The sequence below is a fragment of the Syngnathoides biaculeatus genome, chromosome 17 (genome assembly GCF_019802595.1).
Source record: "Syngnathoides biaculeatus isolate LvHL_M chromosome 17, ASM1980259v1, whole genome shotgun sequence".
Lineage (NCBI taxonomy): Eukaryota > Metazoa > Chordata > Actinopteri > Syngnathiformes > Syngnathidae > Syngnathoides > Syngnathoides biaculeatus.
This window is the reverse complement of record NC_084656.1, coordinates 13,790,211-13,815,225: the sequence shown is the minus strand read 5'-3', so window position 1 is coordinate 13,815,225 and position 25,015 is coordinate 13,790,211. Positions and strand designations below refer to the sequence as shown.

General features: G+C 41.0%; 1 protein-coding gene across 3 annotated transcripts in view; it reads left to right on the top strand.

Moving 5' to 3' along the window:
• Nucleotides 1-24,803, top strand: part of LOC133490857 (retinoic acid receptor RXR-alpha-A) — a 97,928-nt gene extending 73,125 nt beyond the window's left edge. For 2 of the 3 annotated variants that reach the window (XM_061801429.1, XM_061801431.1), the window contains 6 exons: nt 3,386-3,570; nt 9,736-9,865; nt 12,409-12,541; nt 16,188-16,279; nt 18,241-18,346; nt 19,735-24,803. In XM_061801429.1, the coding sequence (XP_061657413.1) occupies nt 3,386-3,570; nt 9,736-9,865; nt 12,409-12,541; nt 16,188-16,279; nt 18,241-18,346; nt 19,735-19,882 (794 nt within the window). In that variant the 3' untranslated portion in view covers nt 19,883-24,803. The remainder of the gene's footprint in view (nt 1-3,385; nt 3,571-9,735; nt 9,866-12,408; nt 12,542-16,187; nt 16,280-18,240; nt 18,347-19,734) is intronic. The other variant, XM_061801430.1, reaches the window with a different exon arrangement.
• Nucleotides 24,804-25,015: the final 212 nt, after the last annotated feature.

Here is a 25,015-nt window from a genome sequence, read left to right as displayed (position 1 = left end):
AGTGGCTATCGTTAGTGTGAACCAGCTTTTCGTCCACACAACATACATTGTGTTAGTTTACCTTATAAAATTGTCACGGTCTCTCTTTTGGTTGGGCTGCTTTTGTTCCTTGTGTTCCATGTTTCGTGGGCTCATTTTGTTAACTGTGTCTACTTGTTCATATTTCCCTTCGTCCCTGTGCCGACCAATCAGCTCCAGCCACCCGCCTCTTGTCCAGGTGTTCCTTGTTGTCTCTTCAATCTCTGTGTTTTTAAATCCCTGGATCGGTTAGTTCTTATTGGTCCATTGCGTTGTTGGTTGTTGACGTCATCTTGTACAGGTTCTAGTTTAGGTTAATAAAAGATTTTCTTTTTCACTTTGATAATTTGGTTGGACTGTTTAGTTTGCTGGGTCTTTTTTTAGATTAAATATCATTTTTTGAGATTCTTGGACTCCTGCATTGCATCCCAGCTTCCCTGCACTTGGGTCCTACTCGTTTTTTGTTTTTTTTTCCAGCCCTTCCTTGCCTTCACTAGCCCCAACTGTGACAGAAATACACTTCTTCTTCTATTTCTTTCGGCTTGTCCCATTAGGGGTCGCCACAGCGTGTCATCTTTTTCTATCTCGTGCATCCTCCTCCTCTGTAACACCCACTGTCCTCATGTCCTCCCTCACAACATCCGTGAACCTTTTCTTTGGTCTTCCTCTCACTCTTTTGCCTGGCAGCTCCATCCTCAGCACCCTTCTACCAATATAATCACTCTCTCGCCTCTGAACATGTCCAAACCATCGAAGTCTGCTCTCTCGAACCCTGTCTCCAAAACATCCAACTTTGGCTGTCCCTCTAATGAACTCATAATCCTATCCAACCTGCTCACTCCGAGCGAGAACCTCGGCATCTTCATTTCTGCTACCTCAAGTTCTGCTTCCTGTTGTTTCTTCACGGCCACCGTCTCTAGTCCATACATCATGGCCGCCCTCACCACTGTTTAATAAACTTTGCCCTTCATCCTCGCGGCAACTCTTCTGTCACATAGAACACCAGACACCTTCCGCCAACTGTTCCATTCCGCTTAGACCCATTTCTTCACTTCCTTAACACACTCACCATTGCTCTGTATTGTTGACCCCAAGTATTTGAAGTCATCCACCCTCGCTATCTCTTCTCCCTAGAGCTTCACTAAATACACAATAGTCAAAATTGATTATGTGGTATTTTTCAGTTTTCATAAGAACTTTCTTTGGGAAGACGAGCAGTATGTAGGGTTTCTGCTTGTGTCCTGGCATTCATTTTATTCAACAACATAAATTCGTAGATAGATACTGTTGGTGTGCAAAGCCTGGGAGGACTAGCAACTAGTATCCAGTCTTTATGTGGTACTATGCTTGTTTTCACAACCTGAATTCATCACTCAAAATTGAAACACAGATCACCTATGAAAGATTCCAGTAAACAAAAAAACAAGGAGCGTCGGGGTTGGGTGCGCACAGACACAAAGGTGTGAATTTTAACACCTCATGGGAGTGTTAAAAGTATTAGCGCTCTCGGCAAGACTGTTCAGCGCTGTTTCGCACTTTGGAAGCAGCAATTACACTTGGCGTTATGGTCACTGCTGTTCCCAAATCCAGATATATACAGGGTGAGCAAAGCGTATGGCAAGAGGCAATGATTAAAGATGTTGAAGGGTGTTAACCAAGAGCATATGTACCTGAGAGTGTGACTTCAACGTTGAAAACACTTTCACAAGGCCTTGACCTTTACTTGGCCTCCCCTTTGCCAGTGAAGGACTCTTTTTCAGGATATTATCATTTATTGTCACTTGCCCAAGTTACGGTGCTGCCTAAACCTCACACTACAGCCCGAGGGTAGTAGTTGCAGAACAAGGCAGTAGTGGTCCAAAGCTAAGTGAATCCGCAGAAAAGAAGAACAGGATTATATAAATTTATACTCTTGCACTCGAGAGGAGGAGGAGAGTAAAGTTAACATCATTTCAGCCCCCTTCACCTCTCTCTGACTCCAACACAAGTATTTTACCCTTGGGCTGACCTCCACCGCCAGACAGCAGATCCTCTAAAGTGGGGCCCCTTTCCTTCTCCTCCTGGAACAACCGCCGCTACCCCCTCATCATGACCGCAGAAATGTTTGGAAACAGATCATTCTGCAAACTCTAGGTCTGCGTTGCGTTTGTGCGGCAGGTCGCTTTTCCAGGTGTGCGCAGAAGTGTGCGAGTTGACTAAATTGTCAAAAGCAACAGTGACGCAACATGATTTTCTCTCCAACCTTTTATAAACCCACGCAGAATAAACTTTTTGAAGTAGTCCGTTTTTTTTTTTTTGTTTTTTGTTTTTTAAAATGTGGTGTTTTGACTTAAGTAACTTATACTTTGAAAAAAAACAAAACATGCACACGCACTTATGCATCTTTTCCTCTCTCCACTTAAGGGTGGAGGTGCGGTTTTTCATGCCTTAGCCACAGTGAGTCTCGGTGTCTGCTGAGCATACAAACCGTTTCCTGTGTCTCTTCGCCAACCCAATCAGATGACAGAAGCGCTGCAGTTATACTCAAACCAGTTAGTGTGTATGACATTTTAAAAAAAAAAAAAAAAAAAAAGGGGGATATTCAAAACAGTCTTCATTGATTTGTGTTTTAGTAAAGTTTGAGACTCTATGGCGACCACACGTCAGTGACAGACTGTACATTATTGTTTGTAAATTTGTGGATAAAAGGCACCAGATGTTTAGCATGGAGGACCACATGAAAAACACATTGCTTTGACAAGGAAGAGATAAGTCATTGAGCATTCCTACAATGCTGTGTGGGTAATGTAGCTCTTGAGTGTTGTATGGTTTTGAGGGAATTGCTGATGACTGAACTCACTTGGGTGTATTTACTTGCATTGTGGGTTCAGGGGTACTGTATATACTCAAGGTCATTTGTACATACTGTAGTCTGTGTGTAACATTGTGTCCAAGAAGCTGTCAAAAGCTGTGAAGCATGGAAAAAGTACTCCATCTTTCAGTCAGTCAGAATCTCATAAAACTGTTAGCTTTTTTTTTTTTTTATTATTTATTTCCTGATAGATTGGACATGCCTCAACTTGTGAAAATGTGAAATCGTTTTTCACACCTAACTCTATTGGTCACCTTAACGTCCACATCATAACCCTATTGAGACTTTACACAGATGTCTGACAGTCTCTGTTATACAACTACTTATAATAAGAATAAATATAATAATGGACTCTACAGCGGTCAACTGTTTAGCACATTAGCCAACAACACATTGCCACTGAAATTTTGCAGTTTTAAAGTATGTCAATCACATTTTAGGAGGGGTGTTTTTTTAATGTATATATTCTTTGAAAAAAATGACAAAATAAGAAACAGCAGTAGTGACCGGAACCAGTGTTATTACATGCAGCCGTTCAGGAGGAGCGCCAGCGAGCCAAGGAAAGGAATGAGAATGAGGTGGAGTCGACCAGCTGCGCCAACGAGGACATGCCCGTGGAGAAGATTTTGGAAGCCGAGCAGGCGGTGGAACCCAAAACCGAAACCTACATCGACACCAATCTTGGAGTTCCATCCAATTCGGTGAGTTTTCCTTCATTTTTTTCCACTTTTTTTTAATCTGTTGCACTAGTTTCCATACCACAACACAGTGTTTCCTCAGCCAGTTGCCGTGGCACCCTATTGGTGTCATCACCAATGCCGCAGGAAATTATCCAATCAACTTATGATGTCCAAAAATTGGCAGCACGGTAGCTCAGCTGGTAAACCGTCGCCCTCACAGTTCTGAGGTCTCAGGTTCAATCCTGGACCCGCCTGTGTGGAGTTTGCATGTTCTGCAAGTATTGTATGTCCGCTTTTAAACAGCATGCATCATTGGTTAATTGAAGGAGATACATGGCCTGCGATTGCCTGGCAACCAGTTCAGTGTGCACCCCGCCTCCTGACCGAAAATGGGTCGGAAAGGCTCCAGACTTTCACGATCCTTGTGAGGATAAGCTGCTCAGGCCATGAATGAATGGATGGATGGAGTTGTGGGGTTTCATAAATTAATGTAGCAGGTTGTAGATGTTTATGACATTTGCTTTTCTATTTTACTTGGTTAGATGCAGCAACTATTATGTAGATTTGTAATATTACAGTAAAATGTATTCTAGTGTGCCATAGGACATGATTTCATTTTAAAAAAAATTTCACTGTAAAATATGTGGCCTGTCAGGTCCTGCCGTATGTTTTCTATGTAGTCTGAGAATCTATAAAAGTATTCGACTGTTTTTGGAATGCGCAGTATTTGTACAAATGTTCTTTATTTTCTGTTCTTCTTCTTCACTGACATTCTTCCTGAACCTTGTCTTGTCTTAAAACAGAACATGTTGTGATGGCATTATTGAGAACCACACTACAGGTTGCAAAATGACAGGCAAGGATTGGTGTTGGTTTTTTTGGGGTTAGGTCAGAATGTCCATTCACATCCTGACATTAAAGATGTTGCTGATTTTTCCTTTGGTTTGAGTGCCTCGTTCCCATCTTGACAGAGACTGCTTTCTTTTGATCAGGAGCGCTCTTCTTGCCCACCTTGCATGAGCTCCCTTCGTTCCCAGTCACCCCCTCTGCAACAGCTGGCCATGTGGGCTGTCTTTGACACAGTGAAGACGAAAAGTGATGAATAATACAATAGGCAGACTGTTCTTGAAAGCATCCCCGCATAGTCTCCGCTTTCTCAGGAATTCTTTTGGAGCATAAGAAACACTGAAGCCGCGCAGCATCCCACGAAGGGCGAGAGTGAAGGAGGGAGGAAAGGTGAGGTTGAAGAAGGAGGTGGGAGGAGAGAGCAAGAGCGGAGGGCTTCTTCGGGGAATCGTCTGCTTCAGGGGAGGGCAATGTCCTGTGAAGTGAAAGTGGAGATGTGAAGGCTGTTATGTGAGTAAATGGAGCTATTTTAGGTGGCCAAATAGGCATGTGGTAGATAAGCATTGATGTTAGGGTGTCAGCTCAGACACTGACTCACTCATTCACTATGTTTAGGCCTTTCTCCGCTGAAATTGGTGGTAGGTAAGCTTCCAGTGGTCCGTTGTGGGTTTGCGTTCACACAGCAAAAGAGGAACTTTTATTTATTTCTGGCTGGTGACTCGCCAGAAGTAACTGCACTACAGTGACAATGTCGGTTGCGGTAAAAAAAATAGTAAAAAGATAGTGTAATTTACAGCAGTTACCTCGGTTATCATTGGGATTCTGATTTGTAAAACGAGTTATCCTGTGTGGGAACCCGCATTACATAGCACGGTGCATAAAGTCAAATCACAGTAGAGTGGTGTCTGAAATAAAAATCCATTGAATTTGAATCCCATTCACGTAACGTATACAAATAGCTTATTGAGGCTTTTTCTTATTGAATAAATCTTTGAGTCAGGGGACGGGGGGAGTGCCAATTGTATTGAACTCTTAATAGTATGGTCTCAGGGACATTCAAAATGTGAGGTTCCAGTGTATTTTACTGTAGCGTGATTAATTCATAAAATGTATCTGTATGTTGCTTTTTGTGTTCAGTGAGAGGACAGCAGCGGCAACACAAAGAAAAGCCCTTTGAGGCTCTGCTGTACTTAAAAATGCATGGTTATACCTCTGGGATAACAATTTTGGATAACAGTCCACTTAACCAGACTGTGGCCTGGGCTGTTAGCAGAATAACTGCCTTGCAGGCTGTCTTGACCACAAGGTCTCCTCTTCTCTCAAGTTGCGTTCACTGCACACTCGACCCCCGCCCTCCCCAATTCCCCCTTCCGCCCCCTGCAAGGTCTCCATTGAGAGGCACTGCCCCGTGCTGTAATTAATCACAGGGCCCAGGCCGTGAATGGGCCACCACCACCGTCTAATGGCTGGGGTCTGACCAAGCTGAATAAAATGTTTATCTCATGGTGACCTAGAACAGAAGTTAAACATGCGTTAGTAATGTGTGGCCAGTCAGATAAGCAGAGGCCTCTTATTTAAGGTTTTAATTATCTCATCCTGCAGGTATCTTTTGTTTTATTTTTGGTTTTTCGGGGAGGGGCACGGGGGAGTATTAACTACCTTCTAGATGGATGTTCTCAAATGTCTCTGCTCATATTCCCATAAAACAATAGTTTCTTATCTCTCCTAAAAATATAGGCAGGAAGTGTTGTTATTTAAATGATAATTACCTGATGATTCATTCCCCACTCCTGACGAATAGGTTTCAAAAATAAAAGTGGGACACTTCACTTGAGTAATTCATTTCGGTGCTGATGTGTGAGCATCCAATTTTCATCCTGTTGTCACGCTATGATTGGCTGTTTTAAGCAGAATAATGAAAAATTGAAAGGGAAGTCTTCCTCCTCAAACAATGACATTTTCATCGGAGAGTCCGCATCTCCCGTTTTACTCTTAACTTACAACCTTCCTACTTATAGTTGCATTTAACAGTTTTTCCGGTAATTAAAGCTTTACATATTGTCACTGACACAGTAAAATTGTGGCTTGTTGGAGGGTTTCCCTCTCACAGCTTGCAACAGTGCCCCTCTGTCGTGACCAGATAACATCCTAAATGCTGGTTGGAGATTTGAACACTGAGTACAGTAATGTGATGCCTTAGGATTGCTGCAGGAAAACTCCTCTGTCATCTCCGCAAACAGAGGCAACGAAACCGGGTCAGTGTAAATACTGCTAAGATAGTCATGCAAGATTCATGAGGCTTGCTGTGTTTAACGAGAACTCCGGGACTTGTGGAAGAGGTGAGGTTCAACTGCGTTGCGCTGTGAAGACACATTGTGTTTGCCTTTAGTTTCCACTCGGGTCGGCCCTTTTACAATGAATTAACTGATTTGTTTATGTGCTTTTGAGAGGAAGCGCGTCTCACGATATCCTTCATGCCCAACTACACCGTCCACGTCTCCCAAGGAGATCAGACGCTGCAATATTCATGAGTTGCCAGTATTCACTCTCCCACTGAAGAATACGACACCACTTTCATTTTCCAAAAGAGTGTCTTCTTTGTGTCTGCGCTAACTTTTTTTTTTCTTGTTTCCACTGCATCTCTGTGATACTCGGCAGTCAGTGTGAGTTTCACACCGAAGGGAGGGAACACGGAGGACAGACAGAGATGTTTCTGGTCCGTTTGTTACAAAAGGAGGACGTGAGTGGAGGGACGCTTTTCTCCTTCATCCTGAACTAATCTCTTCTTGAGAGGTGCAGTTGATAGTTTGGATCCGCCAAGCTTTTAGAATCGATCAACAGGCTTTGGAGGAAGAAACTTGGGGAGGTTATGCCAATTATGTTCGTATGCAAGTTCACACGGGGATACTTAGAATAAGCATACTTACCTCATTTGAATTATACACAAAAGCGTGTGCTCGATCTTTGTTTACAGAGATTCATATCAAGTATTTGTATTCCTAGGATAGCAGCAGATCACTCATTAGAGATTGGCACAAGCACTTGGGATTGTCAATCCCCCGCTCGAGTGGATTTACATTTTAGCTAGTCAGGCATGCTGGGTCTGTGTTGCATTACAATCTCAGCAGTGTATAATACATTCCCTTTTGGTCAAAGAACAAAGCCTCTGAACAGTTTCTTATGGACACTTTCGGGCTGGCAGTCTTTGTCGAAGTTTTGAAACTTCGGGTGAGGAGACGCACTTGACGTTGAGTAAAACTCACTAATATAACCTACACATAAATGCACTATATAATTATAGTAGGTCTCTTAATTGGCCTTTCGTCATGCTTCATTTTCACAGGACATTTGACATTTCTGTATTTCTAACGTTAATGGGTACAGTTCAACTCAAGGCGGTTTCAGAATTCAGTTAGTTGCTGACTAAAATCTAAATTTGTAATATTATATATGGAGTATAGCTACCTATATATATTATATATATTAAAACATGAAAAGTGTGCTCAGGCTTTGAGCACCAGTAGCTATCTGACATTTGCTCTTCCGAGTTGGGTTCATTATCAGCACGAATCCCCCTCTTCCTGCCGCCATGCAGGAAATGAAAATGCTGCTAACATGAGGACACGAGTGGTCGTTTTCAGACACATAGCTCTTGCTCGTTCTTGCTTGTAACACCCACAAACATACACAAATGCAAACACACAAAACAACACAGACATTTCTTCCTGGTGACCTGCAGAAGTTGTCAAAATAAAACCACCACTTACAAAATAAATGCACTATGGGTATTTCACATCTTATTTTGACTACAGAGAGTACCAGTCAGAGACTTTGAAGGGGTCAGATATGACCTATGGGCCCAGGTCTGCCATAGTGGGTTTTATTTCCAAATTAACCAGTTAAGCAAATTAATGTACAGCTAAAACCTTCTTTACATTTTGCTTGCTGTCACAGCCGCTGATGATTCTCCCTGTTTGGCATGAATATCATTTCGCTCCCAACGTGAAGCAAGTCAAAGCAAAGTCTGCTCTCAGTGTCTTACATAGCGTACTTGAAAAATAATAGCTGTTCATCTGTGTGATCCTTTCTCCGAGCTTTTATGCTCATCTCCCCTCATAGCTTGAGTGGCTCTAATGAAGTAAAATCAATAGATGACTTTTCCTGCTTGATTCATTTGGGCACTTTATTTCGCATAGAAACTAGCCTTGCGAGGTAAAGGCACAAGCCAGCGTGACCTTTATCCATCCTCCTTCAAAGACTGCCTGGTTTTATCTTCTGTCTATATCTAATTTTCTACAGCTAAAATGGTGACATTAACAATATGTAAAGGATGTATAAAAACAGTGGAGCCATTGTGGCCATGACCAATTTGGATATGAAGTCGCATTAAAGCTCCTCAGCGCTGCATTGAAATGTCACCCGAGGCCTCTTGAGCTCCACTCGCTCTCCAAACAGCTTCTTTGTGTCTGCTAAAAGAGCCACAAAAAAAAGAAGTCTGCTCAATAAGAGTGTTTTTCTGCAGTGTTATAGTAGTATATCGTGGTATAGTGTGTAGTAATATAGTACAGAAATAGTGCTTAAATTAATTAGACAAATGTAAGGTTTATGACACAGTTGTCCATAAATTTAATAGCAATGGTAATCCTAATGTAGGTTGTTTTTTTTTTTTTTCTATAATGGTTAATACACAAATATATGAAAGCTCTTTAATTGAAATATGTTTAATGTTATTATTGTGTTCCATGCATTATTAGGTGTGCTGCTTGTTGTCAATATTATTTACTGTTTTGGGGGATTCCTACTTTTAAAAAAAAACACAAATGTGGTGAAATCAATTTGAAATTCCTTATTTGGGATCGGAAGGGTAAAAGATGGAGAACTCCCTGAAAATAAATGTTTGTATTAAAGCCTTTAATGGAGAGGGGTCGTATCGGAGACAAATAGAACCATTTGACTTTATACTTTTGTAATGCGCTATATATTTATTCCATGAACTGGGAAACAGCAATATGCCAAAACCTCCAAAATCAAACATTCTGTGACAGCTTTCAAAAAAAAAAAAACCTGTTGGAAATTATGTAAAGTGAAGTGGTTTGTTCAGGTGTCGATCTTTAACATCACATTACTTGGATTAATTGTGAAGGCAATATTTTAAATATGTGAACAGCAACCTGTGTGTCTACCTTTGGGAGTTCCACTTTGTTTTATTGATGTTCTTGTTTCTCCTCTTAAGATTATTTTATTCATAGCAATCTTCACATTTACCCAAGTGATAATACACAAGTAAACACACAACGTAATTGCCTAACTTACGTTCCTCTATCTTTCCTTTCTTTGCAGCCCAACGACCCCGTGACAAACATCTGTCAAGCTGCTGACAAACAGCTCTTTACGTTGGTCGAATGGGCCAAGAGGATTCCCCACTTCTCTGAGCTCCCACTGGACGACCAGGTCATCCTTCTACGAGCAGGTCTGTTTAAAAATGGACTCAAATGCTATTCCTGAATCAAGCAGATAATCCACAATGACTAGTGTTCTAATTTGATTTAAAAATAAGAACAGAATACAATTTCTTATAATTCATATGATAGACACATTTTTCATCATTGAGGGTTGCGGTTGAATCATCAGCATGAGTTCCAATATGACCACAGAAGCCTTCCCCAGGAAGGCCAATGTGTGTTTCAAATATGTGTTACAATCACAGAAACCACCGTCTTATTTATTTAGTCTGCAAATAAAAAAAAATAAAAAAAGGTGGGTGGGGAAGGTTGTTTTCTAAAGCTTCAGGAACTTTGGATGCAAGTTAATCAAGGGGTAAGACAGTATATCTAATCGGATGACTTCTTGCCACATTTTGTTTCATCTGCCATGCTTTAAAGGCAGCAGCTGGATGAGTTTAATGTGGAAACACTAACCCTCCCACAGACCGCAACTTTCAACTCCCAACGTTCGACACAACTGCCTGACAAATGTTATGGATGCACGACAATATTCTGTAGATATCCTGTATATCTTGTACAGAGTCTTTCAATAGCACCCGACTGCGATTTTCTTACCATTTCAGTACTTGCCAAGGAGTCCCAATGCATTTTTCGTAGTTTGTATTTACTTCATGTAAACTGCATGCAGTACTAATGAGGCCTGTCACGATAATTGTGATATCGACTCATCATTGAATAAATGAAATGGACACGATAGATTTTCCGACCTCGATAAATTGTCTTTGTTGTGATGAGCCCAGTGAGTTGAACAGCTGTGTTATTATCTGCTAGTGGAGTCATGGAACGCTAGTGGATCGGAACACGCTTGCCGGTGTTAGTTCCATTCAGATCTCCACAGTCCAGAACCGTGCTCCATGTGCACTGCATAGATTCCAACAACGGAGACAGTTAACTGCTGTTGCGAGGTAGCTTGCAGCATAACCAGCTAGGCTCTGAGCTAGCGAAGTAAGGCACTAAACAGCTCGCTCCATCGGTGCGATGTCGGTTAAAACTTCGGTCTGCATCGTTGGTATGTGTAACTCCCGAAATATCACTAACACCAAAGTGTTGGGTGTTTATTAAACATAACTTAAGTGGAACACATTATTCAGCCAGTGGTTGAGTACTGTGATTGTCAACGTATATTTGATTGGTAAGAGACGGCTCGTCTTCAGCAGACTGACCACACAGTAGCCTGCTTTACTTTGAGACTTTGTTGTCATTCCGATTTAAATCATTCTGTTTGAAGATCTCTGGCTAACGATTTGCATGTGTCATGATCTATTCCAATCGGGTGTACAGAACAAATGATGTGCACTACATTCAGAACAGCCATGTGACATGCACTTTGTCTCGAAAGTCACGTCATTTATCAAAGTAGAGCTCTGTTGCCTATTCAGCACAATAGTTGGGATTGTTTATATATATATATATATATATATATATATATATATATATATATATTCAATTGCTGATTGAAGACAAATTAAAAGTACTTGAAAACAAGCTCCATTGAGAGGAGTCATATTTACGCCATGCATAAACAAAAGTCGCTGCACGATTACATTGAATTTCCTTCTGATTGGTTCGGCAAAAGGTGTATTCCACCCCTGTGAAACCAAATGAAATTCAATTGGATTCGACCAGTTTATGCTAATCAAAGTGTTTATATTTATCAACAACGTATTATTATATTTGTAGAGATGCTCAAGACCATACAAGTTTGGATTCCAAACCGTGTGAATTGTCTGTCATTTCTATTCCATTCACCATCACATGTAAGAGGGTCTTTCAGGGTCTCCTGACACATTGCCCCTGTTGGCTGCCTGTCGCTCCAAATTACACCATTATATTCTTAATCCACCTCGAGGAGAAGAAATGCTATTACACACCCCTGAAATCAAAAAGCATCCTCCCATCAGTCTTTATTCTGTGCACACACAAGTGATGGAGAGACTTCAGCCCGGCAGAGCGAGCGAGAGAGACATTATTCCAGAGAGCTCGTCTGCTCTCAGCTCTCAGGTTTTCTATAAATAACCACTTTAGTTCTGCTGTATCGCAGATAAAAGAAACTCGGCTCCTCTCGTACCAAACTCAACTCAAGGGAGAAGAGGCGAGTGTTGCCAGGCAGAACTGTTAAAGGAGCCCTGTCACTCAAAGATCAGCGTCTTGTGTCTTTGGTGCTCTTGGTGTCAAGCCCCTGCTTTGGCACATCAAGCCTGTTGTCTTTATCGTGTTGACAGCCACAGTTCATCCCTTTTACACGCCTGTCTCTTCAGAAAGTATGAATCCAATGTCTTAGTAATAACCCGATGCCGGTGCTTGAGAACCCTAAACGCTTTCACCACGCAGCTTAATTGAATCATTGCAGTTCCCTCCACCCCCCCCCCCCCCCCCACACACACACACCCGCCCTTTGTTGTCAGTTTCATTTAGCCTGAAAGTACTGTGAACTTTTGGACTACAATTTGCTTTTTTTCTTACCTTACCTCACTCTTTTCCTCCATCCCTCTCACCGCCTTTGCCCCAGGTTGGAATGAACTCCTCATTGCGTCGTTTTCGCACCGTTCGATAGCCGTTAAGGACGGGATTCTGTTGGCCACCGGGCTGCACGTCCACCGCAACAGTGCCCATAGTGCCGGTGTGGGAGCCATCTTTGACAGGTCTGTGGGAGTTTTGCCTTGTACAAATTGAAGCATGCATTTCACTTGCTTATTTATGAGCTGCATCGTGTTTGTTGATATGAAATTTCCTGAAGGAAAATGTCACTGGCAGGCAGCTTGCTTTGATTTAAGTTGGAATGCCGTCCTCGTCATCCTAGATTGAATGTTTTTGAGTCTTACCACATAACAAAAAAATATGTGGAACCTGTGGAGTCCAACACTCCTGTACTATTAGAATTTGGGAAAATATTTAAACATACACACATAGATCAGCTTGTATGCAGTCATCCATTCTCAGTCACTCACATTTGAAAAATGTACAGGTGTCGTCAGTCATGCTCACAGATAAAGTTGCGGGTGTGATTAGGGATGGAATCTCAAGATCTTAAAATAACTTACTGGGTTAATATAACGTAACTGTAAATTAAAAATAAAATAAACAAATACATAACTAAAATAGAAAACAAAAATTTAAAACTCAGAAATGATCATTTCCAATTTCAACTGATATTAGTAGAACATGATGTAAAACGGTATTTAAAAATTTCATCAATAAAAATTCTTGATCTGACAAACTTGATCTGAAGAAAAGTTAAATGCACTGGCCTGTCAAGGAATAAACACGAACGGTCTATACCCGCAATGTTTTGAAAATGCTGAAAGTTTAGTTCAACATAATCGGCGTCAGTGGCAACAAGTTAGCGATCCATTGTGACAAACATTCCTGTCGGCAATCGTGATGTATTGTTATAATCTAGCGTAATTTACGGTGGTATCTTTTGTCAACCCATTGAGGAAAGCTAGCAGGAGATCATCAATATCTTCGGAAAGCATGGAGAGGGGAAAAGTTTTCAACTTCAAGATAACGGGGGGGAAAATGACTGTTAGAACTTAGATCAAGTCAAAGTAAATCACAATCTTATACTTGTTATAGTTAGCCGGGGGTTGGGGGGTGCACGGGGGCATTGCCGCGACTGCCGTAAATCGGAGGCTGGCTTGCTAGAACACGCCTTTATGTGCGTGCGGTCGACATATTGGTCACACCTGAATCAAGCAATGAGGTGGATGATAGTCAAATGTCTTTTTTTTTTTTGGACATGCTTACACGCGATCAATCAAAACTGGCTCGCAATCGACGCATTGAGCACTCCTGCTGGAACTGAATTTCCTTTGACACGGCTCATGATGTTGATGACTTTCAAAGTAAATCCGCTCACAGCACGTGAAGAAGCTCTGAACATGCGCATTTGGCATCACTTCCGGACATGCTCAGTATGGTTAATTTGGATTTCCTGTTTCCGGGTGAAGACTGATTGTTTAGGAGAAGGCATGTTTACTTAGCGTTTATGAAATAAACAGATAAATGAATGTCAAAACTACACAAAATAAGCGACATCTTTCAATATCTATTTTTTTCTACTCATAAAATTTAGGCACGTGATTTTTTTGTGCTCGACGGTGCAGATTTGTGAGCGCGGTCGCGCTCGTCAAATGTTAGTGACTGGATTCTGGTGGCTCATTGTGTTGAACTGCACCATCCATCCATCCGGTTCCACTTATTCAGTGTAGCTTTAGCAGGGAAGCCCAGTCTTCCCCTCCCCAGCCACGAGCTCTTCCAGGATGATCCTGCGGGATTCCCAGGCCAGCCGGGAGACAGTTTCTCCAGCATGCCCCGAGTTGTCCCCGAGGTCCGGGAGGCGTCCAAATGGCATCCTCATCAGATGCCTGAGCCACCTCATCCGGCAACTCTCAACGTGAATGAGCTTAGCTTGTTTCAAATAATGTGATTGTCATTTGATTTTTCTGTAAATGAAGAAAAAATGTTTGATTGAAAACAGAAATCATTCTTTGGGTGCAAAAAAATCTGAAAACTTCACTTAATATAGCCCAATCCTTATTAGCTGCTGACTGAACATTTTCCCTCTTGAAAAGGGAATTGAATTGATCACATTATTCTTGTGGCTCTTTAGGATTGAAACAGAAATTTAGGGGCATACCATCTCAGGTGCCTCTGAGCACCCCCTAATCACCACGCATCTCCACCCCTGACACAGTCTACGAAAATACACCCCAGTGTTATATTTTTAAGTTTTATTATTAAAATTTCAGAGTCTGGCCTGACTTTTTTTTTTTTTTACTTTCACATTTTTAATTGCCCCATAGCTCAGTGGTTAGAGCACTGGTTTGGTAAACCAAGGGTTTGTGGGTTCGTATCCCACTGGGGCCTCCACTCCCTGAGAAGGGTTGCGTCAGGATGGGCATCCGGCGTAAAAATTGTGCCAAACATATATGTGCGTTCATCTGAGATGACACGCTGCGGCGACCCCAAAAGGGACAAGCCGAAAGAAACTTACTTACTTTTACTTTCACATTTTTAATTATGCATTTTAATTGCTTTGTCAATGTTTGCATTCACGAAACATATGAATCTAAAGCATAACAATAAAAAATAATTTGTTGTTCACAAAGTGATGGGAGTATCCATTATCTGACCCCACACTAAAGGGCATGAAAAAAAAATCCAAATCACTGGCGGTGAAGGAAACCCCCCTGGTGAGTTTTGTTGATGTTTCAGGTCAACAAACTGTCACAGGCTAATATCTAACAGGCGGTTACAGCATCTGTTGAACACCGGTGTATTTCAATGATTAATGCTCAAACGTTGTGTGAATTTTTAAATATAGAGACATGGTCCTTTATTCTGTTTCACAATATTAGGTACCCCAGCACAATCTCGAGATCTAAGACAATAGCTGCATTCAAGATTCTGCCTTAATAACTGTAGTTTGCTATGAAATCCTCCTTCAAAATGGTGGTCTTTCTAATATCTTATTTAATGAGGAACAAAATATGGAACAGAACAAAACGAAACCATCGTTTTGAAGCGTTTTTGATACACCTCTTGTTTTGGAATTTGATTCTGCGAGCACGTCTAATGAAGTTGCCAGTGAGTGTCTGTTGTTTTGCCAGTTGAATCATCTGTAAAACAAGAGACAAAGCTGGCAGTCGATTTAATAGCAGCGTTTGAGTCATATGTCAATATCTGTGCCAGCCTCAGTACAATCTGCAGTCACAGCCTCGGGACAAATTACGTTTCTGTAATAATTGTGGCATGCTTTAAGATACACACAGCTGATAATGTTTGTTTATCTAAATCTCTCGCATTCTCGCTCTGTCTCCCTCATTTAAATGAGACAGATTATCATAACCACATCAGTCTTTTTTTTTCTTTTTTCTTTGTTGTTCCTTGTTGAAAATTGAATTACGATGAGCTCAGAGTTATTATTGACTCCACTGGAAAAGAGAGCGGGGGTGTGGCCGGGTGACGCAATGCAGAAGGTGTGACTTTGTCGGAGAAGGGCGAGGACCGCCGGCGACACGAACTTGAGTGACGTCACGCGCGGGCACACTCAAACATAAGTGAGGTTGCTGGTTTCAGATGACACAGTTTGCTCTGTGACTTTCTTGTTGTGAAAATCACTCAAGTTACTACTTTATAAATATCAAAGAGCTGTGACAATATGGGTGCGTTTGTCTCGAGTTGTAATTGCAGGAAATCAGAAATGTTTTTTAATGTTCTCATTGGCGCCTATAATGTATAACCTATGCATTTCTTCATCGCCACATTTTTGTGCCTTTTGTGCAGAGTGCTCACGGAACTGGTGTCAAAGATGCGGGATATGCAGATGGATAAGACAGAACTGGGGTGCCTTCGAGCTATAGTCCTTTTTAACCCAGGTAACCATAACCCATAACCTAACCCATGTACATAATAATCAGTTTCACTGATGGAAATAAAAACATCACTCTTTTTATCCTCACTTTGGTTTTCACAACAATGAGATGGGGAGAGTAGACCTGTAAACGGGAGAAATTTATCTAAAAGCTGTTGTGGAACCGGAACGCAGCTCGGGATTTTGTAGTTTTGAAATGCTGCCAAAAAGTGGGGAACTGCTGCAGACCAAGCATTTACTTCTCGAAGAGGAGGGAACGACAGATGAAAAATGGAATTGTCTGAGAACTGATAAAATTGTGCACGCGTTTTTATTTAAGATGCTTGGATGATCTAATACTCATAAGGGAGCTTGACAAAGAACTGAACTGTATACTCAATCAACATGTTTTGGCCGTGCAACTGATTTGAACAGCTAGATGTAGCCTTCACCAAAATATTACTCTTAAAACCTTTTCCGATACTGTATGTGATATTGGTTTTTACATTGGATTTTATTTTCACCACTGTAATAAGTAGTAGTAATAATTTGGAGGTTTATGATCTGTCCAGCTTCTGCCTTTTGACTTTCTGGGAAGTGAAATTAGACATATTTAATACATACTTACTCTCCCTTTTGTTAAAATGTTGTTACTGAAACATTGACGTGATGGACGTGTACTTCAAAATACGTTTCAGGGTCATCTTGAGATTTCACCCAAGAGTTGAGTATTCCTAAATGTGACTCATTTACTGTATATCATACCTCTGATATTCTGTAATTATAATGAACAGTAGTAATGTGTGCCTTTATTGTATCTCACTATAGTAAACTACTGCAGTTATAAGATTTTTTTTCTGATGCTTTAAGATAAATTTCACAAACAAATATGTCAGAATAATGTAGGAGCACATAACTTTGCAAAATCGACTGAAAACACAAAAAAAACTCATGAATTTAAAATATATATTGTCATGTCATACTTGACACAACACACATTTGTGCTTAAGCTTTATAAGCACAAATGTTACAACTATTTTTTTGGTAAGTAATATTTATGTGCATGCATAAGATAAATACCCTTCATTTTCACAGACTACTGCTTTTAATGTTTAGACTGAAATGACGTCATTTTCAAAACATCCATTTTTGAGACTCTACTTCTGTTTTCCATTTTCAGTTAAAGATGATGCAGTGTAAATGTACTCTTCTTCCGCTGTGGCTCGATCTAGCGGAGGAATTAAATTGCACTTTCTACACTTAGAGAACACGTTTTGTAAAGTGAGATAGTACTTACTGGAGGATATAGCAGACAAAAATGAGCGCATTCCAAACTGAGCTGTGCTACTTCAGCTCCTGTTTTGAACAGGTGAACTCTTTTGAACGCCATCATTTCCTAATGGAAGAAAGCCCGCTACTTACAACAGCTTTCCTTCCAAATGAACAACATGCCAAAGGAACCCACTAAACCAAACCACCATAATGACTCTCCATCCCTCTGATGCCAAAGTGGATCAGTCCAAACCAGACGCACTGATCTTCTGTGTTGCATTTTTGTTCGGGACTCTGCCGGGCCCACTGGCCCCACTTCACTCCTTTTTAGTTGGAATTCACCAGATTGTTTTGACAGGGGAAAAAAAAAGGATGTGCTATGTTCTCACTGTCCTCTTGAGGATTTTGTTTTTAATTCACAATCCAATGTTAATCAACATTGTCATCATGGCGGAGTGCTAATTGCACAGAATGCAAGGTAGACAAAGTCCTGAAAGGGCCAGGACGTTCATACTGAAAACTTGTCTATCAACTCCTGTCCTTCATTTTTGTTTCACAAGCCCGCAGTATGGAGATGAGAAAATGGTTGCCAATTTAATAACAGTGAGCCTCCTTCTATCTGAACTAAAAAACGGTAACCCCCAAGTCGGAATAAGTTTATTTTTGCAATGTCTCTCTATGACTTACAGCTGTCATCTGTGTGTCTCTTCTCAGACTCCAAAGGTTTGTCAAACCCAAGTGAGGTGGAGGCTCTGAGAGAGAAAGTCTACGCGTCTTTAGAGGCCTACTGCAAACACAAGTACCCGGAGCAGCCTGGCAGGTATGACAACACTTACAATTCGAAAGGCAAAACGACCTTGTGGAGTTTCGAAGTCATCGTTTCCTTTCGTGGTAAGAAAACAACTGCGCCTTCTGCAGTCAAATAATTGAAGAGCTTGTTTTCAAAACGAGACATAGGCATTTTTTTCAGATTTACGAAACTCGCGCCAAAATTATCCAGGTCCGAATGGATAATTTTGGCGCGAGTTTCGTAAATCTGAAAAAAATGCCTATGTCTCGTTTTGAAAACAAACTCTTCAATTCTTATGCAAGGCGACGTGCCGTCCCGTGCTTGCAATGTAATAACTTTGAAGTTTTAGCTGTTCTGCGTTTAAAAGGGGGGGAGGGGGGGGGACTGGCAACTACAATCCTCGCCCCCTCGTACCTGTCGAACGTCCTTAAAATGAAACTAGCAGCAGTTCTGGAAGGGCAAGTCTGGCATCCTCCAATCAGTCACAGGCGGAACTCACAATTTCAATGGTGGATAGAGTTGTTAAGGTTATATCCATCTCTATTGCTGAAGATGTTTTTCAATCAAAATAGCACTTATCTTTTTTTTTAAGCTCTAAATTGAGTGACATAGACTAACTTATTATATTTATAATCATATTATAAATATAATTTTAATAATTATATATAAATATTTGGAATGCTGTATTTCAATCCAGTAAAAAAATGTTAATTATTTTTTTAAATTAAAAATGTTTTTACTGTTCAAGTATAAAAGGGATACAGATCCTCAATTCTGTTTGACCTAACACTCAAACAGGACAAAAATATATATTTCTATATTATGGAAACAATAGAGTGAACCCCACCACGTGCACTTGTGGATTCAAATTTGCATTGATTAGGGTTTTTTTTAAATTCTCGTTTTTTTAAGGCAACCATCATTTGAAATCATTATCAGCAAGACGTCCCGCTTATTCAGTTATTTTTTCGGGCTTGAAAAAAATAATAATGTGTAGATATTTTTTCTATCCTAATTAAAAGTCGGGCGCAGTCCCTATCCATCCTGAATATCAAGGTCCACTGTTTAATTGATGATGAATCACTTTAATCACATTGACTATTTAAGAAAATGGACAAAAGGAACACATGATGAATACTTTGGAAAAGTGTATTATAGGAATGGTGCATTCAATGAAATGTTCATCACTATGATTTTTTTGCACTTTAACTGCATCCGTATGACCGTGGGGAAGACGTTTTGTGGCATAAGTCACCAAGCGGTACGGTTCAGTTCAGCGAGACGGTACAGGGCGAATCACTTCGGACTATGCAAAATCCGTACAGATCTCAACTGAACTGTATTTCTCGGTGGAAAGTGTGCTCAATGTTCCCTCCGCCCCGACCTCCTGCTAACTTAATCGCTCGGCTGTGTGACAGATTTGCCAAGCTGCTGCTGAGGTTACCGGCACTGCGCTCCATCGGCCTCAAGTGTCTGGAGCACTTGTTCTTCTTCAAGCTCATTGGCGACACGCCCATCGACACCTTCCTCATGGAAATGCTCGAAGCACCGCATCAAATGACATAATAGCAGAGAGGACGAGGCCGTCACCTGCCTCCTCTTCATTTCCCAGCAGCCCTTTGGTCAAAAGCAGTAGGGTCCTTTTTTAAAAATGTTCCACCTCCACCGAGAGAGAGAGAGATGGTGAACTTTTCCCCCCACCCCCGCATCACCATCAATCCCGCAGAAACAGCTAATTAATCATGGATGTGTTTTTTTACCTTGTAAAGTACTATCAATAAGATATATAAATATATCTCACACAACGTGTTGGAGAGAAGACAAAAGCAATGTACTGAGCCTTCATTAGCATTTTCTCAGCATCCTCACGGTCAACACTTGCAGGGTGCACGGAAACGCGGTGCGGACGTCACGTTGAGACCCTCGGCCTCGTGAGCAGGACAATCTCGCAGATACTCGGACTAGACCGGGCCTCTTGCTTTTCATCAAGACTGATTCAAAACAAACTCGAGGTCTTTGCCTGACTGGACTCAACACGTCTTGCACTAGTTGTTTGGAAAAGGAAAAAAAAAAAAAAAGTTGTAAGCTTTCTGGGATCTCCAACTTAACAGGTGTGCTACAAAGACTGCAAGTGATGAAGAACCTCAGGTGTCTGGCCCAGGTCCAAACAAATCCGACCATGTCTTACTGTATCAACACTGTGCAACAACATGGGCGAGGGCGAGTCTATGAATCGGCCTAATCAGGAAAATGTTGTGATCCACCTCGATTTGCTAAGTGGGGGGCATGTTATGTATGTACAATCTGCACGGTCGTTTGTGCACACAGGAAGAAGCCAGGCAGTTGTCAGTTGACGCTATGTGCGACCGACAACTGGCATTCCAGCGTTCTGCCTTTTCCGTTGAATCTTCGGTGTGTGAATTTTGAATATCACGTTTGAGGTAGCGATGTCACCTTTTCGTTCATTTCACCACTCCTCCTGCCCCCCCCCCCGCCACCTCCCCCGCCTCTCGTTGATGTGAATTCTGACCTCCGCCCCTCAACCGCTCAACACTGCAGGTGTAAGCTTCTCAAGATCACCTCATCTCTTTCATCGCAGGAAGTTACAACCATAAACAGTATTTAATTTTTTTTTTTTTTTTGGGGTTTGTTTGTTTTGTTTTGTCTTTGTTCCATTTCAGAGCAGCACTGCACTATTACCTCACTTTGTTGACCCTCCTCATCTGGGCTTGCCCCATTGACAGTATATCCAGAAAGAGAAGCGCTTATCATTGCAGCAGAGCGGTTGTTTGTTTATTTGTTACTTTGCACTTAACCTCACGACAGAGCTGACATCAACATAATTGACCTCCGAGGTGGGAGTTTGGCCCCTGGATCCAATCGGGATAGCCCCACTTAGTTTTCCTCCCCTGTGGGACAAACACTTGCTGCGCCCGCACCATTCCCTTGCAACGAAATCCGAAATTGTTTCGATCATGACACGTATAATATGCTGTTCCGTCCTGAAGCGGCTGCGTTCGCTTGTCCGCCGTGCACGGGTCGTCGGCCTTGACAGAAACTCATTTTCTCTTTCTGGCTTCATGCAGATATTTGACGTGTTGCTCTCGTCAGCTCCTGAATCATATATTGGCTTTACATAGGAAGCAAACTGCTTTTATTTTATTTTATTTTTTTTGGGGGGGGGGTCTTCAATTATGTATATACAGTATATACAGATTATGGAACGGCAGAGTCAAGGGTACATGTTGAATAACTATATGAAAGGAAAAAAATAACACTAGAAAGATTATGATTTCATGATTTCTCTTTTGATCTGCATGTTCTTTCTTTCATGAGCACTTTGATTGAGTCAGGACCTGAGCACTGTGTTTTATTAATACAGAGATGGGACGGAGTCTGGGCTGTGCCACTTCTCAATTTATTTACAATCCCATTATTATTTTTATACCGTTTTATGGCTTTTTAAAAGGAGTATCATATTTGAAAGTGATTTTCAATTCACATTCAGATCTTATATAATTAAATCCAAGCTCTTTACACTTGCTAGACTTGACCAAATGTTTAGTAAGGAGCAATTGGGCCTGACTAACTTTTTTTAATACATGATCGTATAACAGTACGGTTGTAATTATACAAGAATAATTTATATGACCATAATTTAAGCATTTTTAAAGAGAACAAAGTCATGTTACATGCATAGCCACATAAATTACACAAAGATGACATTAATTTATGATTATTTTTTTTGTGGGACTTTGTGTTCGTCGTCTTCACAAGTAATATCCATCCATCCATTTTCTTAGGCGCTTATCCTCACGAGGTCGCGGGAGTGCTGGAGCCTATCCCAGCTGTCATCGGGTAGGAAGCGAGGTACACCCTGAACTGGTTCCCAGCCAATCGCAGGGCACATAGAGACAAACAGCTGCACTCACAATCAAACCTTAGGGCAATTTAGAGTCTCCAATTAAGGTTTCATGTTTTTGGAATGTGGGAGAAAGCCCGGAGTGCCTGGAGAAAACCCACGCAGGCACGGGGAGAACATGCAAACTCCACACAGGCGGGGCGGGGTTTGAACCCTGGTCCTCGGAACTCACTGTCGACTCACTCAAATAACCATATTGGTCTGTTCCTTACCTCAAGACTTTGCCAAAGTAATACATTTAGACATTCCCACAATGACCAATTTTAATTGAAGATAGTGACCAAATCGTTGGATTGTGATTTTATTGGAGTGAAATTATATTATTTTGCATAACGTTCAGACTCGATTCTCTCACTAAAACGAGGTTATTCCACAGTAAGAACTAATGATGATCCTTATATTTATTTTCAATAGCGCTTGTTCTCAACCCTTGATCAATCACCAGCCAATCGGAGGGCCTGAAGGATTATGACCTTTCTCATAACATTACAGCTATTCTCGAGTTTCTTTTTAGCACGGCCCAAATGCTCCTGAGTAAAAGTTTGCTAGGTTAACAGTCTCTGGCGACACCCTGACAACTTTGCTAGTCTCTGACTTAGATGACATCAAATTGAGGTTAGGTTAGGTTGGAGACGTTGAGACACATGTGAATAATTGTTCTGATTCGGCTCGACTTTCACAGAAGGCCTTCGGCAGGGGGGAAGTGGCGGGGTGGTAAATCTGGAGGTCTTATTTCACCCCTTTAAAAAAAAAAAAAAAAAAAAAAGTCCTCAAGGCAAAAAAAGTGAAAAGAAAGAAGCGATGAGCTTCTTGCTCGCTCTGGTGGAGGAGAATCTGCACTGCAACGCTATGAGGTTTTATTCGAATTATTATTATTATTTTTCTTCCTGCATGTACTTCACCTTGACAGACGCGGCACTTTCTCGCAGGGTTTATGTGGCACAGTCTCTGTGCGTCGTGTTGCCAAAAAGAAGAGTGAAATCGGAAAAGAGCAATAACTATTCACGACTTATTGGCGTGTCGAAGCGACCAAGGTTTCTGTATTATTAATATGAATTATCCAGGTGACAGTATTGACTGCCAGTATGAGCTCAGTTTACAGTACAGTATTTATATATTAAATATATACATACAAAAATTAATGATTTGTCTGTTTTAAAGAAAAGGAAATTTTTTTGAGGAGTGTTGCAGCATTTTGTCATCATTTTTAGCCACTTGTTTTCCCCCAAAATTATAATTATAAATCAGTGTCTGCTCTTTGAAGACTGATCTATGACGCAGGTCTATTAAGCCATAAAATGTAGATTGTTGTGTAAGTTTGGTCCCACCTCCGACAAGGGAAAAAAAAAAATCAATAACCCTTCATGGATGCTTCATAATGTAAAAGCTATATTTTGTTAATATGTATATGTGTATATATTTATAAATAAATATATCAGCAGATCTGTACCATGAGTATTTCCACCATTAAAAAAGGGAGAGGAGTCTTTAACAGCAAAGTGATTCCATGCCAGTTCTCTGGTGATTTTACAGGATTATCTAGGAGAGCAATTTTATGCATTGCAGGCTCCCCATCCCAATGAAAAAGAAAAAAAAAAAAGTCAACCAGCAAAATCCCAGTAGCCCACATGTGTACATTAACAACAACAAGCTCCTCAGCAGACTGATGGGACCTCAACAACAACAACAACAAAAATAGAAAAGAAAAGAAGACTTCAAGGACATCAACCCCCCTCAAATTGTATCTTTTGCTTGGCAATTGTATGTTTGAAAATGTAATTCAGGAAAAAAAAAAAAAAGGATGCAGAGCTTGTGACACAATCACTGCTTTGTTTGGTGCAGAAAGAAAACTTCAAGAAAATTGAAAATTAAAAAAAAGGAAAAAAAATCTATTTTTGTACAAAAGTAAATTTTATCTCTTGCTTACGTACTGGTTTTTGTCCCGTTTTTCTTGTGGGCTGATGTTTACGCGGACAATACCGCTGAGGAGGAGCCGGCACCTTGCTAATAAATTGTGGCTTTTACTTTGCTGTGTTTGACCTATCGCCGCCAAGTGGCAAACTGTACCTTGTCATACTTTTGTGTCAACTTTTAAGGAGATGGAATTTTTGTCATATGTTCTTTGTGTGTTGTCCACTGATGTTTCATGGACAGAGAAAAAAAAATGTATTAAAAAAAAAAAGTGAACAAGTTAAAAGCATTGCCAGTGCTTCTGTAAAAAGGAAGGAGAATGGACCTTTCCGACGTGTCAAGCACTCGTACAATAATAGCCAATCAGATAGCCGCATTGTCTTAACCCCTGGCTTGACACACCCCTCTCACCATATTGTCCCACAACCAATGCTTGTTGTCAGTAGCGTGTGCTTGGAAAAGTTAATGTTAGGAAGAAAATGGTCCTCAGATGCACTTGGGGAACGTGCAATTCTGATGAAAGTTATCCGGCTAGGTTACAAGGGGCCCGCTTGATTCATTTTCCAAAGCCTAAAACACAGTTGAGGAAGTGTCTACGATGGATTAAGGCTCGCGGAAGAGCGCGCGTACAACTAAATGTGAACAATAACAAACACCAAGGCTGTATGTTCGAAGGTAAGAGACAGAGAAGTATCTTGAGATAGATTTCATTATTATTAGCGCTTTATACATTGCAGGAGAACAACTTTCACTTTGTTAGTGTATCACTGACCTGCTGAATGAAGTGTGTAATGGTTCATGCCAAAGAGTAAGGTTATTGATATGTAAATGCAATGTCATGCAAGAGAAATGTCTATTTGCCCATT